General features: G+C 39.3%; 1 protein-coding gene across 2 annotated transcripts in view; it reads left to right on the top strand.

Annotated features, from left to right (window-relative positions):
* Positions 1-446: 446 nt before the first annotated feature.
* The window catches only part of slc16a12 (solute carrier family 16 member 12), a 33644-nt gene continuing 12930 nt past the window's right edge, over positions 447-21160 (top strand). Inside the window, exons 1-3 of one of the 2 annotated variants that reach the window (XM_031904948.1) lie at positions 447-594; positions 3336-3404; positions 20492-20771. In XM_031904948.1, coding sequence (XP_031760808.1) covers positions 20662-20771 — 110 coding nt within the window. In that variant the 5' untranslated portion in view covers positions 447-594; positions 3336-3404; positions 20492-20661. 2 annotated transcript variants of the gene reach the window in all.

Here is a 21160-nt window from a genome sequence, read left to right as displayed (position 1 = left end):
TAGTCCCGTTGAACACTTGTGCCTCAGATGATAATTTTTTGCTGGGGACTTAAACCCTATAAAAGAGGCATTTATGACCCCAGACAAACACATTACGGATAACAGTGAAGTAAATGAAGCTTGCAGCAATATCTCTATGTATTTTGTCTATGGGGCATTTTAAAACACCATAAATTCTGCACAGGATCGATGTTTATTTAAAGATCCAATTGAGCACAGCAGCCCGTCAGACAGACAACTGCTTACAACATATCAAGTTGCAGTCTGTCCGAAGTGGGAAACTATAACGCAACAGGTCTGCAGGCAGAGAGAGGAAGGAAAGCTCCAGCTCCAAGAGAACACTCGGGGGAGCAACGTCAATCTGATTGGTCGGTTTCCTATCGCTTCTTATTGGCCGAGCCGGCTTGTGGGCGGGATCAGCCGGAAGACTGGAAGCTGCTGACACCTGAGTTGAGATAAATGTGACAAAGCATCTGATGGGGAGCGACAAGCAGTCATGCTGGGGATTTGGCAACTTTCTGTCTACCTGAGCCGGATGAGATAATAAAGTGGAGCTGTGGCACTTGGGCAGCTGTTTGCCAAGCACAACCTATGGTAAGCAGATCTGCCTGTAATCTCCAAAAGTTATGAGAGGAATTTCTGTAATCTGTGTTCTTGGGATATGTAGTGTGGGCTCCCTAGGGAACAGGGCAGGCTGCTAATGTATATGTATGTGTTACTGCAAGCGTATGCTTGGGAACGCTGGCTCTTGTGCCATGCAAATGAAAGTCCAATGCATTTTACTTTTCTGGGCATCATAACAACTTGAGTTTTTTATTTTACAGAGGGAATGTATGGAGTCTGTACATCTTTAGACTCAAGAGTGCACAAGAGCCATGCACTCTAATGCCAAGTTATTTCCGTTATAATCATTGCTTAGTGATGTCACGTGTAAAATGTGCTTAATGATGTCATCCGTTATAATCAGTGCTTAGTGATGTCACTTATAAAGGGTGCTGAGTGATGTCATCAGTTATAATCAGGGGTCAGGGATATCACTTGCATCACATGACTTATTGAAATCTATGTACTGCAAAAGTTAATGTATCTCCTGCACTTCCATGATCTGAATAAAACCATTCAGCCCCCTTTGTATGCTCTTGGGGGCCCTGAGTGCTGATATTTTACAATATAGGGTGCACTGATCCCTTTATGTTTGCAGTTGGTAATGTGTATGTTGGAAGTAGCATTGTTTATTTTAATATAGTAGCTAGCACATTTTAGGAAAGTTAAGAGTAACAAGGCTTAAGCTAATGTATGGACTACCAGAATGCTTCCAGATGTTGTGTAGCTTCAACTCTTAACTTTGCTGCAGCAACTAAAGGTTGCCATGCCTCCCGCAACTGCCTTAATCCCCTCTGAAGTGTAACTATGTACTTCCCCCAGCTCCGAAATTGAGGCATTTTTCTAAAATCTCTATACTCTGGACTTGCAACAAAAAGCATATAGAATATACAAATTGCTCCATTTAATTGTGTGAATTGAAATAATTCATATCGATAGGTTGCTAAAGTGTTTCCAAGTTAGTAAACTTGTCAGAAAGAAACAGTTGGTAATTATTCTGGATTCGTTATAAGGACATGAGTGGGGATTGGTGTCCTGAAATGCCTCAATTTGCACATGTACACAGCAAAGGGCTGATTAAGCCCCAAGGCATGGAGAACCTGTTGGGTTACTGAAGGGTAAGTTAATTGTAAGGATTCTCAAGTCTGTACATGAATAGACAGCCCCTTTGAGGATGACTTGAAGATCTAATATGAGAAAACACAAGTGTAAAGCAGTGCTGCCTGATAAAATCCATCCATTTAATTATTATCCTCCAGGATATAATATAGAGGAAAAGACATTTGCATGTTCCTACCAACAATTCCATAACTCTTGTTTGTTTAGTGAGGCTACACTATAGGCCTAACAGAGGCTCAGACATAAATGCCGTTTTAGCTGATCTCACCCTAAATTGTTTTGATATAAATAGAGTGCAGTGCAAACTATAACAAATATATTGAAAACATGTCCTGCATTTACTAGTATATATCTATATAAACACAGTGTTCCTTACACTTCTTAAATATTGTTTGTTATTACTTCAGTCTTCTAAGAAAATATTTAATTGGTCTTACTTTAATTTTGTTTTATATATTATATATATATAGATTTTCATCCTATGGGCCCCTTATTTATTATGTATTTTCTTATAATCTGTCTTTCTTTCTCTGGTTGTCTGCCCATGGGCCTAGATTTCTCTCATGCCAAATCCATTTAATTATTCATATCAGCTAAAAGAACAAGTAACACCCAAAATTACAATTATGAACCCATCTTGTTACACTTTTTTTAGGGTGCATGTGTAAATATATATATATATAAGGAGGAGTCAGGGAAGGGGGGAAAGTGCAAAAAGAGGGGCAAAGCCCCGTGCTTCTTAAACTTTGCACCTTGTCTGATGGGTTTGCGTTCAAATACAATTTTAAGATTTGCATTATCAAATGAGGGACAGATTTGCCCTTGTTCTGCCTCAAACACACCCAAACTCTGTCCTTTTTCACATAAAGCCCCATCCATTTCCGAGTCTGCGACGTAGCAATGTCTCGCAAGATCCGAAGCAGCAGGCGGCATGCAAAGAGCTTCCTGAGACCACAGTGTTGTGTGTAACATGTGGGTGCTCCCTTGGACGCAGGCACAGGAGAGCCCTGTACTTATTGCCTACCTATGACAAACATTAAATGCAGGGCTGCTTTTTGCCCCAAAGCACCACACGACCCCTCTGGTGTAGGATTGCCACCTGGCCAGTTTTGAACCGGACAGTCAGGTATTCAGTCTGGTTCAAAATTTCCTGTCCAGGTTTCAGAAATTTGCTTGAAGTGCAAACCAAATGAAGGTTAGTGGTCCTTTAAGAAGAAATTGGCTAATAAAAATCATATTAGTTAACAAGCTGTAACTCTTTCTTAAATATGCAACTGTATGTAATGCAAGGGGCACACTCTGAAGAAAGCTTAAAAAAAAAAAAGCAAATCTAGATGTTGTATCTTTAGCATGGGGAATACACAACCCGCTCACAAAGGCACCTATTGACTTCCTTCATGAGGCTTATTTTTTCTAATATGCTTCATGTTTAAAATTCCAGACCCTAGGCACACCCAAGGGAACCACTTGAGATTTTGTGCAGTAGCTTTAAAGGAACTTATATTCCCTTGATTTTGCTGTAAATGTCCAGCAAAACCTAAGTCTATGAAGAAACCTTGTTACTGGGAAAAATACAAATATGCTTGTTTAATCTGTTTAATTATTCACTGTAGGGCTAAACCTCTATTAGACGGGTCAGTCTTTAGTTACACAGTGCTGGTGCTGAGCAGCCGTTTGACAAGGTAAGATGCCTTAAGGGGGGACTTTACCCTAAATTTAAAGGGGAAGTGTTCACCATTAAATTAACTTTGAGTATGATTTAGTTTGGTCTACATTTTTTTTCCTAGCAACCAGGCAGTTGTTTGAGAAACTGTTAGATGAATAGGAGGGGGCCTGAATAGAAAGATAAGTTATATAAAGTAACAAAAGAGCAATGACACTTTTTTGCACTACGATGATAACTGCCTATGTGGGTGAGAGGCAATCAGGCGTCGGGGAGGATAATTTTTGGTGGTGGGGGCAGGGGTAGCATTCACCACTGCCCAAAGCTCTTCCCACACCCTTGACTCCCCATCTGCACTTACTGCCAAAGACGGAGGTGAAAATTCTGGGGTGGGGGCTGGGGGCTGGGGGCAAGGCCATGTTAGTTCCCCCTCCTCAGTTCCAGCACTTATAGAGGCAATTCCATCTGCATTCAACAGCTCCAGCTCAGCACTGGGTAGTGGCACTGTAGGGTAGAATCAGGTCTGGGAACTGTTCTTTTCCCATACATTGCATAAAAAGCTAGCAGGTAAATACAAATTTGCAAGAATCAAAAATTCAGCTGTTTTATTGTCTAGAAAACATCTGCACCCTGTGACCCTATGCAAGGAAGGTGTTAAGGCAGCAGTAGGGTTAAAAAAGCAGGATGTCTGTTTCAAATTCTCCTGTCTGTTTTTGGGCTTTAAAACCAGAATAAGTTTGATCCAATCACTTGGTTGTATGGTCATAGCCCCACCCATGCGATTAACCCCAGCCCACTGACATCTAGGTTCCACCCCCAGTATCAGTGGTCCACCCCAACATCATCAAACCCACCCCCCTTTTGCAAACAGAAAAGGCAACCCTAGGCAGCAGCAAACCCAGCCGTGCCGCGGTACTTACTGAGTATTGAAGTAGGAGAATTCTTGTAGGTAAGGGTTTAATGGCAAATTCCTAGAGCAGAATAACCAAATTACATATTTGCAGTCGATATGGAAGATCATACACATTAATCCTTAGGGAAATGTCCATGTTCTGACCCTTTATAAGTATATAAGCTGCCTTAAATAAATATATTCCTTATACATTACTAAGTCAATGCTAAAAGTTAATCGTTTTAGATACTCTGGTATCAGTCAAGAGAACCCCTGGATCTCCTAAGCCGCAAGCAGGTCATATCAACATGATCCCATCCAAACCATAATGTTCTTTTTAACACAGCATGCTATTAAAGTCAGTGTGATTTAAACATTCTAAATGCTATTAACACAGGTTGGTAAGTACAGGTATAGGACCCATTATCCAGAATGCTCGGGACCAAGGGTATTCCGGATAAGGGGTCTTTCCGTAATTTGGATCTTAATACCTTAAATCTACTAAAAAATCAATAAAACATTAATTAAACCCAATAGGATTGTTTTGCATCCAATAAGGATTAATTATATCTTATTTGGAATCAATTACAAGGTTCTGTTTTATTTCTACATAGAAAAAGGAAATCAGTTTTAAAATTCTGAATTATTTGATTAAAATGGAGTCTATGGGAGACAGGCATTCCGTAATTCGGAGCTTTCTGGATAAGGGGTTTCCGGATAAGGGGTCCGATACCTGTACAAGTACTTAGCTTTTGAGTAAGTTTTAGCATGATGCAGAGAGTAAGAGTCTGAGACAATTTGCAATTGGTCTTCATTTTTTGTTATTTATAGTTTTTTAATTTTTGTTCGGCAGCTCTCCAATTTGAAGTTTTAGGCGCTATCTGGTCGTTAGAGAGACTGGATTAGGTTTGCCACCTGTCCAGCTTTTACCCGGACAGCCTGGTTTTCAGAAGGGCTGTCCAGGTCAAAACCTCCTGCCCAGTTTCCCAAATTAGAAAAAAACGGGCAGGACTCACTAACATTGACTTGTCGATCAGCCAATCGCAATTGCCACATCATAGCCCCGCCCTCATGACAACAAAACCCCGTCTCTTCCCCACCCCAGGATTTCACAGCCTAACTTTTGGTACCCCCCAGTGAATTTTACTTTTCCTTCTCCTTAAAAAGTTAAACCACCTCTTTAGTGCTGCTGCATTTACAAAGTGCAGGGCAGGGTGCAAAGTGGAGAAAAATGAAGTGCGAAGTCCTGCTTCTTCCCTATGGACGCAGCACTTTATTAATAAGGAACGGTCAGGGCAAGCCACATAGGTGTAGTGCTGCTCCTGCCGTAAGGCCAATGTGGGTGAGCACTAAAGTTTATGGCACACAAGGAGAATTGTCACCCTCTGTAAAACTGGGCTTCCGTGGGTGTCTGATCTCCTCAAAAGGCTTTCCCACCAGTAATAAAATAATCACCAGTGGGAAAGCATATGTGGTGCTTTGTTTTTCAAAGTTGCCCAATTTTCACAGAGAAACAAGTAGATTGGGAGTATTTTCAGGAAAAACACACATAAATGTATTTTACTTTAAAGTGATATTGTTTTATCAGTGAATTCCCTAAGTAAAAAAAAAAGTAAAAGCATACAGGACCTCAGGTGTAAGAAAGTTAGTAGGAAGATAGGAAATAAAAATTAATTAAATAAATGGAAATATTTTAGTTACAGGGTACTTTGAAAAACCAACATGCTTACTGATTTCTTATCCTCTGTATATACTATATATACCTTTGTTACAGGGCTTACATTGTAGTAGTACTTATGGTTTAGCTATAGTAATGCACCAGTGAATTAAAGGTGTAATTCACATCTTTAGTGGGAATAATATTTGAATACATGTTACATGCATTACATTGCATGTCATGGAGAATGGAATTATGGCAATAGATTCGCCACATAAGTGCCACCTAGAACGCTATATTTATTCTGCAGAAAGCTTTACCATACCTGAGTAAAGAGCCCTAGAAGCTCCATCTGTTTGTTTAAGAAAGCAGCTGCCATTTTAGCTTGGTCTCAAGTAGCTTCTTGCTGCAGCTCTAGGGACTGGTAGCATAGATCACTCATTCTGATGGGAGGGGAGTGAATTCTTATGGGAGGGGGGAGCAGGAGAAGGGAGAGAGGAGAGAACTGCACAGACTCTGGCCCCCAGGAATGAAGGATTTTTCTGAGAGAGGAAGTTTGATACCAAATAAAATGATTACAAAAAAGGACAAGAAACCCTGTGTTTCTTTTGATAGAGGACGCAGTGCAGTTTCTGTGAGTGCTTATGGCTGTATTTACACAGACCTTTCTGATAAAGCTTACTTCGTTTTTACCTTTCCTTCTTTAATAATAATAATAATAATTATTATGGTTTTTAATGTTTGCCAATAGTCGGTATATTCCCCTACTTGTTCGAAGAGGACCAACCTCCCTCGTGCTTAGTGATTTTACGCATGTGTGGATACATAGAGACAGGGGATAATGGGATTATGGGTGACATCATAAATGAAAACCTCAAAACAAGCTGTTCTTACAGGAAATGATTGTTTAATATTCTCAGGCATGTGTGTTACATTGCCCATGATTTTATAGACATGCCATGACTGTTTTTAATAGGCTCTTTAAACAATTACTTTTCAAACTGGCAAAATGTATTTGTTGCCTTCCATGAATGTGGGATGCACGGATGGAATTCGGCAGGCTAAATGCCACACTTTTTATTGGCCCAGCATATGGTTGAAATTATAAACTTGAGAACATCTCGACGGTCTTCCCAGAAATGTCCCTTGTATACTTGAGGGATTTAGCAAATATAATTTCAACAAAAAAATACTTGCAAGATTGTTTTGAGTGGGTTATGCTGGTGGCCTCGGAGCTTTAGCCTAAACGGGAAGAACATTCTAATATCTATAGCCATGCATTGTATGTACTACTGCACCTTCTACAACAACAATTTGGAGGCCATAATAGACCTAAAACTAACTGACCTGTATCACTATTATCACTATACCAATCTCACTATGCCTGTATCACTATGCCCGCATGTAACCAGCTATGCATCCAGTTTTTAGTGTTTGCTATGAACAATGCATTATGTCTTCAGGACACGCAGCCCCCAACTTGCTCTTTTTTACCTTTTTAACGTACCCACCATTATTTTAATAAGCCTTGACTGACACCATATGCACAGTCCAGTTTTATTTACAACCATTCATGCATACTGAGGGTTGATTAATTGCCTTTGAATAAACAAAGCCAACGCTGGGAATTGTACTGTATGGAACTTCCATGTATTCCTTTTGAAACCCACAGGAGGTAGAGAATCCAGCTGTGTCTCTTTTCCATTTCTGAGCCTGCTGGTTTCTAATTAACATGGCAGGTAGCTCATCTGATGGCAAGACCTTTGTATTAGACATAAATCAGACTGGCAGATATTTAAGAAAAGAAAGGATGGGTATTTGGAATGTTAAAGAACCTATTAATGATATTTACTTATGGGGCTAATTCTTGACCATCACAATATATGTGGAATGCCCTTCCTAGAGATGTGGTAATGGCAGATTCTGTTAATGCCTTTAAGAGGGGCCTAGATGAGTTCTTGAACAATCAAAATATCCAAGGCTATTGTGATACTAATATCTACAGTTAGTACTAGTGGTTGTATTTATAGTTTATGTATGTGAGTGTATAGATTGGTAGGTGTGGGTTAGGTGTGCTGGGTTTACTTGGATGGGTTGAACTTGATGGACACTGGTCTTTTTTCAACCCTATGTAACTATATATGTTGCAAAAAAGGTCCCTCATACTAATCCTAAAACCTAAGGTCTGTGTCAGTATCTTCAGTATTTCCAGTTCTCTCACTTTTCATAACCATTGGGTTAGAAAAGGTTGTGGGGGCCATACTTTCATATTTAGGTCATTATTTAATACTTAACATGGGAATAGTAGCAACTCATTAAAATTTGTATACACTATGAGGTAGACATAGGACAATAGGAATTCTATCTCCACCTGGTGATTCAGCCTTGAACCTAGATTTTGCTCAGGCGCCATTGAAGGCAAACTCTTTTAACCTGGCTGATCGACAGGTCGACCGATATCCACAGCCTTTTGCAATATTGGTCACCTCTTCGAGCAGCCATACACGCACCGAATACCGCACAAAACGAGGTTTCATATGATATTATCAGTGCGTGTATGGCCGGCTTAAGTCTGTGTATTTCACAGTTTTCTCTTGGGCTCTTTTTTTATCCCTCATGTGATGTCAGCTGAGCTGTGTGCATAATGTAAAGGTGGCCATACACTGTAAGATTCGTCATTTGTAGAGGTCACCAAGCGGGTGTATATGTCCACCTAATTTGATCGTTTGGCGGTCCCTGATCTAATGGAAAAATCAAACCTGCCCAAGATCTGGCCAATTTCAGGACAGATGTCGGTTGGGGAGGCCCTTCAGTGTTGCCCATACACAGGCAGGTAAAGTGCCGAATCGGTTTAAAGGACTATGGCCACCTTAAGGGCAGGGGTACATGGGGAGATTAGTCAGTGGGACTAATCTGCCCGTGTACCCCTGCCCTAAGGCTTGGCTTGTCTGTTAAGAACATTTGTGCTGCTAATAGCGCAGGGATGGGACCCCTTATGTGCAAACCCATTATCCAGAAAGCTCCAAATCATGAGATGGCCATCTCCCATACAGTCCATTTTAACTAATAAATCAATTTTTTTTTAAATTATTTCCTTCTTTCCTGTAATAACAAAACAGTGGCTTATATTTCATGATAACTAAGCTGCATGAATCCATATTGGTGGTAAAACAGTCCTATTGGGTTTACTTAATAATTTTTAGCAGGCTCGTGGTATGGAGATCCAAATTACAAAAAGATCCCTCATCAGGAAAACCTCAAGTCCCATTCTGAATAATATATTCTATACCTTTATATGGCCCAACCATCAAATGTGTTTCTTTAAATCCTGCAATCCATCCTTCTACTCAGTCTATTAAACACATGCATGCTGGTGAACACACATTCCTAATAAAATGAATGCTCAGGAAAGGGTTTATGGAGTGTTATCAAATAATAGTTTATATTTGTACTTATTGAGTAATTGATTAATCATTAATTAACCACACATTCATCATACATACATCCAGCTTGCTACTCCAGTACCTTTGTATATGTCTGGCTGTTCAGCAGGAAATATTTGGTTAGTTGTGGACTACTCTTAATTCTCACTGGCATAGGTACCGGGTCATTGGCCAAAGTTCTGCAGCCCTGTTATCTGGCCATTGGGCAATTTCAACCCCTTTGTGTATACAAATTTTAATTTGTTGCCACTCTTCCCATGTTAAGTATTGAATGCTAATGATAAAAGGATGCCCCCCCCCCCCCACAAACATTGGCACATAAGGAACTATTCTACAAGTCCAAATGAGATCAGTGCCTTTGGCAACAGAGAAATCAAGAACGAATATAGTATAGTATGTTACGACTTTAGCTGTCACCTGGTGCTATAAGGGTAAGCAGTCAAAGGGACTATTTGTTACTATTCAGTAGAGTTGTCACCCCCCTGTGTGGCTTTTGGCAGGGGTGTCAGGAAGTGACATCATGGCATGGTGCAGTGACATCACTGGGCTGAGCTGTGACATCACAGGGACTGTCCAGGCCAAACCCAGATGGGTGGCAACCCTATGTAGCCACTATATGGGAGAAAATTGAGTTGCACTTTCAAGCAGTTCTTTATTTGCAGCTATGCCATCTTTGGGCAAGTAGTATTTTGGTGGCAAGGACTGTGTTTCAGTGGGTAGTGGAACTCTAGGATTCTCTTTTCACAGTCTTTAGAGAAAAACAGATAAAGAACAGGAAATAAACAGAGGGTAATGTTTACTTTGGCCTTAAAGGTGGGATTGCTCAAGCAGAACAAAAGAAAAGAAACATGAGGCTTATTCCTATAAATGCCAAGAAGCCATGAGTTGTGTTTTCATATCAGCAGGGACAGGAGAGCGTTAGACGCTATTAAATCGTTGGTTATGCAAGTCAGATTCATATGCCCTAGTGTCTTTTAGAAAACCATTGTTTGAAAAAGTATTTTGAAAAATTCTTGTGTGTTAAGAGCTAAAATAAACTCCTGATTTAACGTTATGCATCATCAATGCAGAAATCATCCATTTAAAAGACCAACTGGCATATTTATTAGATTGTGCCATTTTAATGCTGAAAATGATGGTATTTATTTTATACTACTACAAACCTGGGACCAATTCAGGTGGCAATGCTTCACTTATTATTTCTGGTGTGAGAATCTAGGGGTTCAGTGCTGTGTTTCAGTTTGAGCTGCCACAGGTCAACATATTTAATATATATAAAATATATAAATAGAAATTAGGGTTGCCAACCTTCTGATATTTTGCCGGTAAAACACTTACCAAGGCCAGGGCATGGTATTTGCAGCCTTACCATTTCCCTTCCTTGTTCTTCTACATAACCAGCCCTTCTTCCATCTCCATTTATGTCATTAATCTGCCCCTATTACATCCCGGCCCGCTCCCTTTTGTTGTCTGCCCCCCCACGGGCTGGTAAGATTCTTTTACAAAGGTGGCAACCATAATAAAAAATTCTTTCCTATTTGGATTTATTTCTCGGCTAAAGCATATTAAACTGAGAAAATAATGTACAGGTATGGGACCTGTTATGCAGAATGATCGGGGGACCTCCAATAAGGATTAATTATATCTGTACAAGGTACTGTTTTATTATTACAGAGAAAATTAAATTCATTTATAAAAATATAAATTATTTTATTAAAATTGAGTTTATGGACGATGTCCTTCCTGTAATTTGGAGCTTTTTGGATAACGGGTTTCTGGATCACATACCTGTACTTCATAATTGCCATCTTGAATATTGCAGTTATAAGTACCACCTTTAATGCTTATTGGTATCAATAACTTGTATTATGGAGTTGCCACTTTACAGACATACTAAGCTTACTGATATCATATAATTCACTTTGTGAGAGGATTATCACATTATATTTGAACTTTTGGAAGAAATAAAAAATGTGCTTTTGCAGTTTAGAATTTTGATAAATTTGTGGAAATTAGTTTAATTGTTTTAAATAATGATAAAAATTAGAGTTTTAGTAAATCTGCATCAAAATGTTATTTACCTGTGCTATATAAATAAAGAACTAGAACATGATAAAAAAAAACAATTATGAATATAAAAAAGTAATTGTTTGAATTAAAAATGTGGTGCATGTTTAATGGAGCTAATTTATAAACACTGGGTACATTTGCATATGGGCGGTAACCCATAGCAGTTTTTTTTTACCCAGCTGCAGATTGAACAAAAAAACATTTGATTGGTTTCCATGGTTATTGCCCAGGGGCAAATTTACCCAGTGATTGTATAAAATAAAGTGTATAATAGTCAGTACAAACTAAAATGATCAACTAAATCTCCTTGCTTATGGGGTGTTTACTTTGCAGGTTACAAGTTGATAGCATGTTTATCCATCTAACAGAATGTGCTAGATACACAGCAGTACGTATGTGCTTCATAAAAATGAACTGCTGTTAGTTTTGTCAGGTGAGAACATGTCATTTTTTTACAGAGATTTCTATAGGCAGTGTGAGAATTAGCCGCTTAGAACCCACCAAAGAACCTGACACTCAGGGCCCATTCATAAAATATGAGAAAGGGTTGCTGGGAATTGTCCTTAGCTAGGCCTTCTGGGAGATGCTCTGGTATTCAGTCAGACCTGCTGCTCATAGGGGCCAGCCCTGCATGGTATTGGGCTACTAAAAATGGCAGCCAAAACATTCAAAACCTAATGTGAACCATTTCTGTATATGAACACAACATTTAATAAAGGCAACTAAAAGCAGCCACTCCCTGACATGCACATCTGAAACACACCCAGGCTCATAACGACCAGTGCTAAGTGACCCCTTGGATATATAATAGAAAACCTATAACTAAAAATCAAATTGTCACCACTTGGATGAATTAGGGACATTCCACTAGGGCACTGACCAACAATCTGCCATTTTTTACAAGAGATACAGTTTGCAGATTCCTTCTTGCAAACAAGCAGGCCGATTATTGTTAACTGTTAAAATTGGGAAATTTTACTTACCAAGGTATTGTTCTAATGCACTGAGTGTTGTACTGACAATCAAACCTTTGTTTGTCATTCCTTGGTTTCCAGGGTTGTTTAGCTTCAGGCCTCAAGGGAAGTAGCCAGTCAGGTATTACAGGTCGGCTTTTACAAAACATAATCTCCAGGTAAAGTAATTAACGTGGGAAGGTATAAATGCAATGAACACCAAAAATAGGTTTGTGTTTGTCTCTATTTTCTCACATTTTGTAATACAATGTATGTGCTCTGTGCCTGAGGTAGTGTTTTGCCAAGGTGCTCTGGCCCTGCCAGGAGGAGGAACATGGACGTTAAGTAGAGAGATCATATGTGACCTGCAAATTGTCATGCTATATTGAACCCCAGTAAATTTGCTGTGTTAACATTTAATCTTCCTAGAGGCTTGACCAAGACCCTGAGTATTTAGCAGAAACATCGCTAGAGAATTTGAGCCCAAGTCTGTCCTGCCTTTTTTGACTCTTTTAGCCCCTGAGGTAGACCGTATTTGGGTCAAAACGCGTTTGGATTATGCCTTTTTTAAATTTTTGGAGTGTGTGGTCCTTTTTTGATTAACTTGTGTGCTCTTGGAGCACCTCCCCTGTATGCAAGAGGTATGTGCTCTCTTAAATTATGCACAGCCACAAATTTTAGTTCACATTTTTGACCACTGTAACAATAAATAAATAAGTCATGGCAACCTTTACCGAAGTTGTTTTGCTGTCATGTGATTAGTGGACCACAAGGAAACAGAGCCAAAGACCCAATAAATATGCATTTTCCCACAGTGTGGTTATCCCTTCCGTATTGCAAAAAGCCTAAACCAAAACCCAAAATAAGCATGCCTTAGATCTGTAACGTGTGATAGCAGGAAAAGGCATATTTTTGACATCACATGCTGAAACAGCATGGGAAATGTACAGTTTTATTTAAAAAGCTGTTTCTAATTGAATCACATGCTATTTGAACCCCCCTCCCCCCCTTTTTTTGTTTTAATCTACTAATGATAATCTGGGACCAGGAAATTAATACGGAAATATGTTTCTTTTTTTGTGTATCAAAATTGAAAACGGATTTGCTGGATAGAAGGCAATTTTTTTTTACAGACATGTTAACTTCACAATATTTGTTAGGAGTCATCACCTAAAGTCACCTTTCATCGTCATCCTCCCATATCATCTGGAGCAATAGAGAGGAAAGCACAGCAGTGGAACAGGGCAGGGGCAGAATCGGGGCAGGGCCAAGGCATGACAGGCACGGCCAAGATATCCCTGAATCACTTCAAATTCAGTTTGGCACAACAGTTAATTTTTCTATTTTCGAGTATTTTTCGGGATGATAGTTGCTTGAATTTAAGCTATTTAAACCAACATCTGCTCCACAGACATGTTGTGCCAGGAATGGTATGGGAAAACTCTGACTCTTATCTTTGTATTCATATAGTGCTGAATCATTCATTTACAGGCAAGGTACAGTCAATTATTACAGTCTGCTCCTGAGGAGGTCGTGGTCTAATTTCCCTACCTCAGTTGAGCTGGCCATACACACACTGATATTATTGTACGATACCTCGTTTCATGTGATATTTGGTGTGTGTATGGTGGATCGAGGGGACGCCCGATATCGCAAAAGCTTCAGATATCTATTGTCTCATTGATCGGGTGGGACAAAAGATTTTGATCAGGTGCTTTTGGAGGCGCCCAAGCAAAAATCTGTGTTTAGGGCTAAATTGTACGTGTGTGGCCACCCTTACTCATAAATACTAGGGAAACCTGATTAGGAGACAATTAGCCTACAAATATGGATTCATAGCAGCCCATAGTAGAGTGGCGGCAGGTGTGACATCAGCGTCACAGGCAGGGCCGGAACTAGGGGTAGGCAGAAGAGGCAGCTGCCTAGGGCGCAACGATTGAGGGGCACCAGGCAGGAGCCTCTCCTGCTTACCCCTAGTGCTACTTTGTCATTGCCTCCGCCGCTTGTCATTAGCGGCGGAGGCAATGACCGATCTAATGGCACCGTCCCCCCCACCTCCTCCTGTGCTTTGGCGCGCATGCGCCATTTGGGGGGCGTGGAGGTGGGCGAAGTTGGCCGACCAGGTTGCCTAGGGCGCCCGGTCAGCTTGGCCCGCCCCTGGTCACAGGAGTGGGTGATGACCTCACAAGGCAGAGAGCGGCTGGGTTGGAGGTGATTCCAAGATGGGGTGGTTGTGGTGGGAGTGGGGATTTGGGACAATCCAGGACTATTTTTTAATTTATTTCCTGGTACAGGTATGGGACCCATTATCCACAATGCCTGGGACCTGGGGTTTTCTGGATAATACCATACCTTAAGTCTGCTAAAAAATCAATTAACAATTAAATAAACCTAATAGGAGTGTTCTGCATCCAAAAAGGATTGATTGTATTTTAGTTGGCATCAAGTATAAGGTATTATTTCAATATTATTTAATATTTTATTATATCTGCTCAGACCTGTGGAGGACAACAAATTCAGGACCCCAGTGCTGTATTTAAGGGCAAGTGTGGGTGAATTTAGACAGGAAAGCTGAAAATTTGGGGGAATTATATATTTATACAGGCTCCGGATTTGTGTGTAAACGATGTAATTTCCAGGTTATGGTATTAATGACATAAGTTGGCACAAGTTAGTTGCTCACAGCCTAGACATCCAGATGATATTTTCATGAGTGTTTATGCAGATACTATATTCTTATTCCATTCCAGTACACAAACTATATCTCAGTTACTGCCTAAAAACCTTGTATTGTGTATTAGGTAACATGGTACGGCTGCACTGTACATAAGTCAACCCTAGTCTGTCTGCAGTGCTGTGTACAGTTCTGTGTTTACAGTATGTCAGTTTCCATATATAAATATATATATATATATATATATATATATATAGACTGTGAATAATCTGTTTACCAGAGCGTCTGCTCCTCCAGAGTGCTTACCCATTATGTGCATGAATCATTTGACAGGAGTTGAAATGGGGACAGGGGCAGCAATCACATATGGAGACATAAGAATTTCCTTAACTTTGTGGATCTGGATTCTAACATCCTGGAAGTGGAATCTGAATAGGACTGGTGAAAGCAGTATAAATAATAATTATTATCTAGATTAATAATCCATCTGCGTTTTGATTAAGGTCACGTTCCCTGTATTGTCATATATTTTGTGGTTGGCCACACACAGGCAAATCTGATTGTTTGGCCATGTGACTGGAATACATTTGTGTGTGATTTGCAAACAAGCTTTGGTACTGTAATTAGTGCACACCTCCTATCAGTAAAGCCTTGCGGCCTTTGCCGAGCATCTGTTTATACATGGCATTTGCCGTTAGCCTGGAGTCGCAGAACCTTAGACTTTTAGGAAGTGCACAGTAGGTGCAGCTCACCAACCCCCCTGCAAAATGGGGTCAAAGTTTAAATTCAAGAGATTATGGAGTCAGAAAACTAGAAAAAAATATGTTCTCTATATTTTCTTCAAAGTCTTCACCTATGAAACAGTAAGGAGCATGGACTTAGATAGGTAAGAGTGCTTTAGTCTAATCTGAGATAATTCAAGACATCTGCTGTACAGAACTATGTGCATAAGTAGCACTTCATATTAAACAATCCCACAATTAGTAAATAATTTAGCTTTATATTTATAAGCGTGTCTTTGTGTGTATATATGTGTATACAATATATACTTATATCCTTATAAATGGTGCTCAGTGATGACTCACTTAAACTTGTGTGTAATAAATAATTGTAAAATCTGAGATTATTAGAAGTATATGTTTACAACAACATATTTTACAACATTATTTTGATTGTTTCTCAACCCACACATCACTAACACTTACTTTTCCACACCGGAGGGTGCATTCAGTTACCAGGATGCTCCCACACAGCAATATTTATCCACAAGTCATTAACAGAATGAACACACCTTTCCTTTTAGGCAGTTGCCTTTACTTAATTTATTATGGCAGATGTCACACAGTGCTGTTTAACTGCCTAAACCTATCCCTTAACACATTAAAGAGCTGCATTTCAAAGAAAAAACAATTCATGTCCTTTTTTCCTTTCAGTACTTGATGCTTAAATGACAAGGGAACTTGTAAATGACTGGTTGTTGGCTGGAATAGGGGCTTTAAATGGGTCCCCTCACACAGAGCTCCCTGGGTCTCTGTTGTCCTCAGGCACAGCAATAAATGCGTACAGCTTATAAATAATAATACCTTGCAGGAAGGAGCTTAATACCAACGAAAGGTATAATACACAAAAGCCATGAATATACTATAAATTATATCCTTGTAAATGGTGCTGAGTGATGCCATCAGTTATATTGGGTGCTTAGTGATGCCATTTCTGCCACATGACTCACTAAAACTTGTGTATATAATACACAATAAATAATGTACCCCCTGTTGTAAAATATGGGGGTTTTAGAAGTCACCTCGGAGTCCCATGACCTGTATAAAACCACTCATCTTTTAGCCTTGTGCCTTTATGTGGTCATGACTTAATATCATAATATAATATCCTTATATTTTACAACAGGGGGTGCATTATTCACTATATTATATACTACATTTTGCATGCCACACTCTGTTAGAACAGTATAATTGATAATAAAATTATAATATTTAGTGGTTAGGGATATAATCCCCCAATTAAATGGTGGTGAGCTTCCCTTTATCCATATCACTATGTTGGTGCCATTGGGGAATTTTGCCTGTGTGAAGACATTGCAGCAGAAAATCAGATCAGGTTGAGCAAGAAGCATCCTATGTGATCACATTTACTGTAATTTAACTTATAACCTGCAGCAGTGGTTGCCAAACTGTTGGGCTGCCTCCTAGTGGGGCTTGAAGCAGTGACAGGGAAAACAAAATATCCAGTGTGCCATCTCCATAAAGCATTGACTGTGCAATGCTCCCCCCAGGACATCTTAGTTGGGTGCTTTGCCCAGAATGTTTTATAACTCTCCCATCTCCTTAATCCTGCCCCAGATTTGCCCTCCATACTAGAAAGCTTTTTACAGGAGCTGCTAGGACTCTGCCCTATATTTTTAGAAGTCCACTGGAACAACAGAAGGTGCATATGTATGTATGTATGTATAACTTTATTTATAAAGCGCCACAAGGGTACGCAGCGTTGTACAACAGAAAGTTGTTGTACATGGTTTTCATCCATTTAGCCCGTAGACCATTTAGTCAGATTGTGGAGATTATGCCCAGTGTAGGTAATTTAAGGTGGCCATAGACACAGAGATAACAGTTTTAGACAGATTGTTCAGTAGAATGATGAATCATTAACATTAAGAGTACTATCTTGGAAATGTTATCAATTATAGCACGGTCATGTAAAAAATGCCAGTAGGAGACCAGGTAGGAACATCATCCTTTACCACTACAGTTTTATCTTTATTGTTAGCCTGATTATATATCAATAAATATTATCATTGCTTAAGGCAAACCAACTAAAGCCTTCAAAACTTGTCTGATTGAGGAAAAGGACAATATCCATGGTACAAGGATGTCTGTTCCAGAGATGTTAACTTTCTGGGGGATCTGTGGGCCTGGCCTAGTGGGAGGGCCTTAAATGATGCCACTAGATGCCATATTATATATACTGAACTTACTGTACCAACCTAAAGGTTTAGCATCTCTATAACAGCACAGGAGCTCTACATTTTGGATTTTGTTAGAATTGTCAGTGAACTTGCACATGCTCAATGTGCTCTGAGACGCTGTTGAGAAGCTTAGAGAGAACGGGTCCTCACAAATCATCAAGCAGAAAATGAGGATCACTTGTCAAAGAAGCTGATGCTTTGACTGGGGTTCTTTTTGAGGACCATGGTGCCATATTCTGTCACTTACCAAAGCGTTCCCTGATGGCCCTTTGTAAATGCGTTTGACGTACAGAAATTCCTAGTCAATTTCTGTACTTTTTTGCAATTTTACTGAAAAATGCTCAAATCTAGAATGCTTACAATGCTTGCATGTCAACGTGAGAACCTTACAGACTGCTGAGTTGTTATTTCACGAAAAGACAAACGAGAGAGTTGTTTTTCTGTGTCTGTACGTGCGAGTGATCAAAGTCTGTAACGTGTGTGTGTGCAAGCAGATTCCTAACCCTCAGCACTTTTCCCTTTTTATTTCCAATCATACTGTATCTTCTCTGTATGTGCAATTCTTTCCAAGAAATTTATCTTTGGCCAAAGTATTTATCATTTTGTTTTGACGCATGTGTTTTATACATTGTACCATGGAATCCCCCCTTAAATATAATCATATTAAACATGTGATGTTGGCAGTCACATTCATTTATAAAATGTGTGATTGGCATGATAGAACCAAAGAATCAAGGGAAAAAATGGAATATGTGGTCGCCTGCACTAAATTGTCTAAGCTCAGGAAATAAAATATCTAAAAAAAATGCCTTTGTATGGGTGTTTATTAAATCTGTTTCACAAATAATTTTTATAGTTTTTTTGATTGTGTAGTAAGCAGTTTACTTGTGTGTTGCTCAACCAAACAATTGTTCCTCTCTTGCAACCACTGATGCTGTGAGTCACTGACAGATTTCAGCTGCTCTAATTGGCTGATTCCAGCATGAGTCAGCAATTTGCAATTTACTAATAGCATGGTTGTTAAGCATTTACATTTATATAAAAGAAGGAAAAGCACAATAGAAAATAACCCAAGGGAAAGGAAGCAATTAGAAATGTGTAAAGGTTGAGCTGAAAGAAAGTGAGTATTGGGAGTGAATTATAATGACAAATTCCCAGATAGAATAACTTGGCTGCACTGACCCAGATTTGCAATGAACCAAGATTTTTATGACACAGTTCTAGAAATAAACTTCACAGTAACTTAATTTAAGCTTATACAGGGACTGAAATGATGTATACAGCATAGTACAGTACAGGTAACTGTTATCCACAATGTTTGGGACCAGGGGTTTTCAGGGATCTTTCCATAATCTGGATCCTCATACTTTTCTACTAAAAATAATTTACAAATGAAATAAACCCAGTAGGATTGTTTTGCCACCAATATAAATTGATGCAGAGAAAATCATTTTTAAAAATTTGAATTATTAGATTAAAATGGACTATATTGGAGATTGTCCTCTCATGAGTGGGAGCTTTCTTCATATTTTCTCTGAATAGCAGATCCAATACTTATATTTAAATATCAACCTGGCCAGTATTATAATGTATTTTACGTCTGGTTCTGTCCTTATTTTCAAAGGCAAAAAAACAAACAGACTGTGCTGAATGGCACCAATTGGCCATTGCCTCTGACATCAATAACATCATCATCCCACCCCCTGACATCACCTTCCCCACCCCCTGTATGAATTTTCTTTTTAGGAAAGGTGGCAACCCTATTACTAACATAGATGCTAAATGGCACTAGTGATGTTGCCCAAGGGGTGCAGGTCTGGCTGCCCCTCTGCACCCCCGGTAGTTCCACCACTGAGCAGACCCCACAGCCATGTCAGGGGGCCCAGGTTTCTCCCTCTGTAGGAGGGACTGCAGGTGACCCACAATTTATTTGTGTCATGGAAGACATGTGACTTCTTCTAGCGTTGCTGGTAACCTGGGCCCAATTATGCTACTGACTTCATTATTTTTTTTCTTCACATCAGTTTACCTGCCACAGAAAAGGCTGGGTTCAGGGTACTTTGTAAAAAGCACATTGTTAGACAATGCATTTTTTTCTGTAGCAAGACCAAAAATCTAGATATGTACGAACGTCATTGGCAAACTGTCACTTTGCCTACAGGCAAAGGTTTAAACAACTTGCCAATCAGCATCATTTTAGAAAAGAAAAGACAAGATTCAAGGAATGTGTTTCTTCATTACTAGTTATGAGTACTATGAAGTTTGATCTTTACACTTGAGCGGGTAGTGAAAAAAATAAGGTTTGTGCTGACGCTATATATTAACCCCTTTCTAGTAAGCCCACGCACATATGCACTCGTGAATGCATCAAACTGCAGGATTAGAAGCTACTGAATGGTTACTCATATAGATAATGTATTTCATGTCTCTTTCTCAGATGATGAAAAAAATCTCTAAAATAAGCTAACAATCGTGGGACATTCCGCATGTCGCCGGATACTTTGCTGCATTTGGAAGTGATCACATATGAGCGAAGCAGTGCTTCCAAATCCTCTACCCATTTGAAGTGGCATCTTCGGTGTAGAAAAAAGCATTTTAAAACCAAGAATGACACAAGAGAAGCGGAATTTGCACAAAGCGCCACCTGATGGAGGCTGGGGATGGATGATTGTGATTGGCTGCTTTTTCGTTACTGTTTGTACTCGTGCAGTTACAAGGTATGTTGGCTATCTACCTATCTGTCTGTCTAATCAAACTATCTATCATCTATCTATCATCTCTCTCTGTATCTATCATCTCTCTCTCTCTTTATATATAAACAACTTTTTATATGCAGTAGTACAGCACCTTGCTATATATATATATATATATATATATATATACAGTATATATATATATATATATATATATATATATATAAATATGTATATGTCTATCATCTCTCTCTCTATCTATCATCTATCTATCATCTCTCTCTCTCTCTTTATCATCTATTATCTCTCTCTACCTATCATCTATCTATCTGTCTGTCCATCTATATCTATCTATCTATCATCTCTCTCGCTATCATCTATCTATTTAATCTATCTATCTGTACATTCTATCT

This window comes from Xenopus tropicalis, chromosome 7, assembly GCF_000004195.4.
Source record: "Xenopus tropicalis strain Nigerian chromosome 7, UCB_Xtro_10.0, whole genome shotgun sequence".
NCBI classification, from domain to species: domain Eukaryota; kingdom Metazoa; phylum Chordata; class Amphibia; order Anura; family Pipidae; genus Xenopus; species Xenopus tropicalis.
Note: the sequence above shows the minus strand (reverse complement) of the source record. Positions and strands in the feature narration are given on the sequence as shown.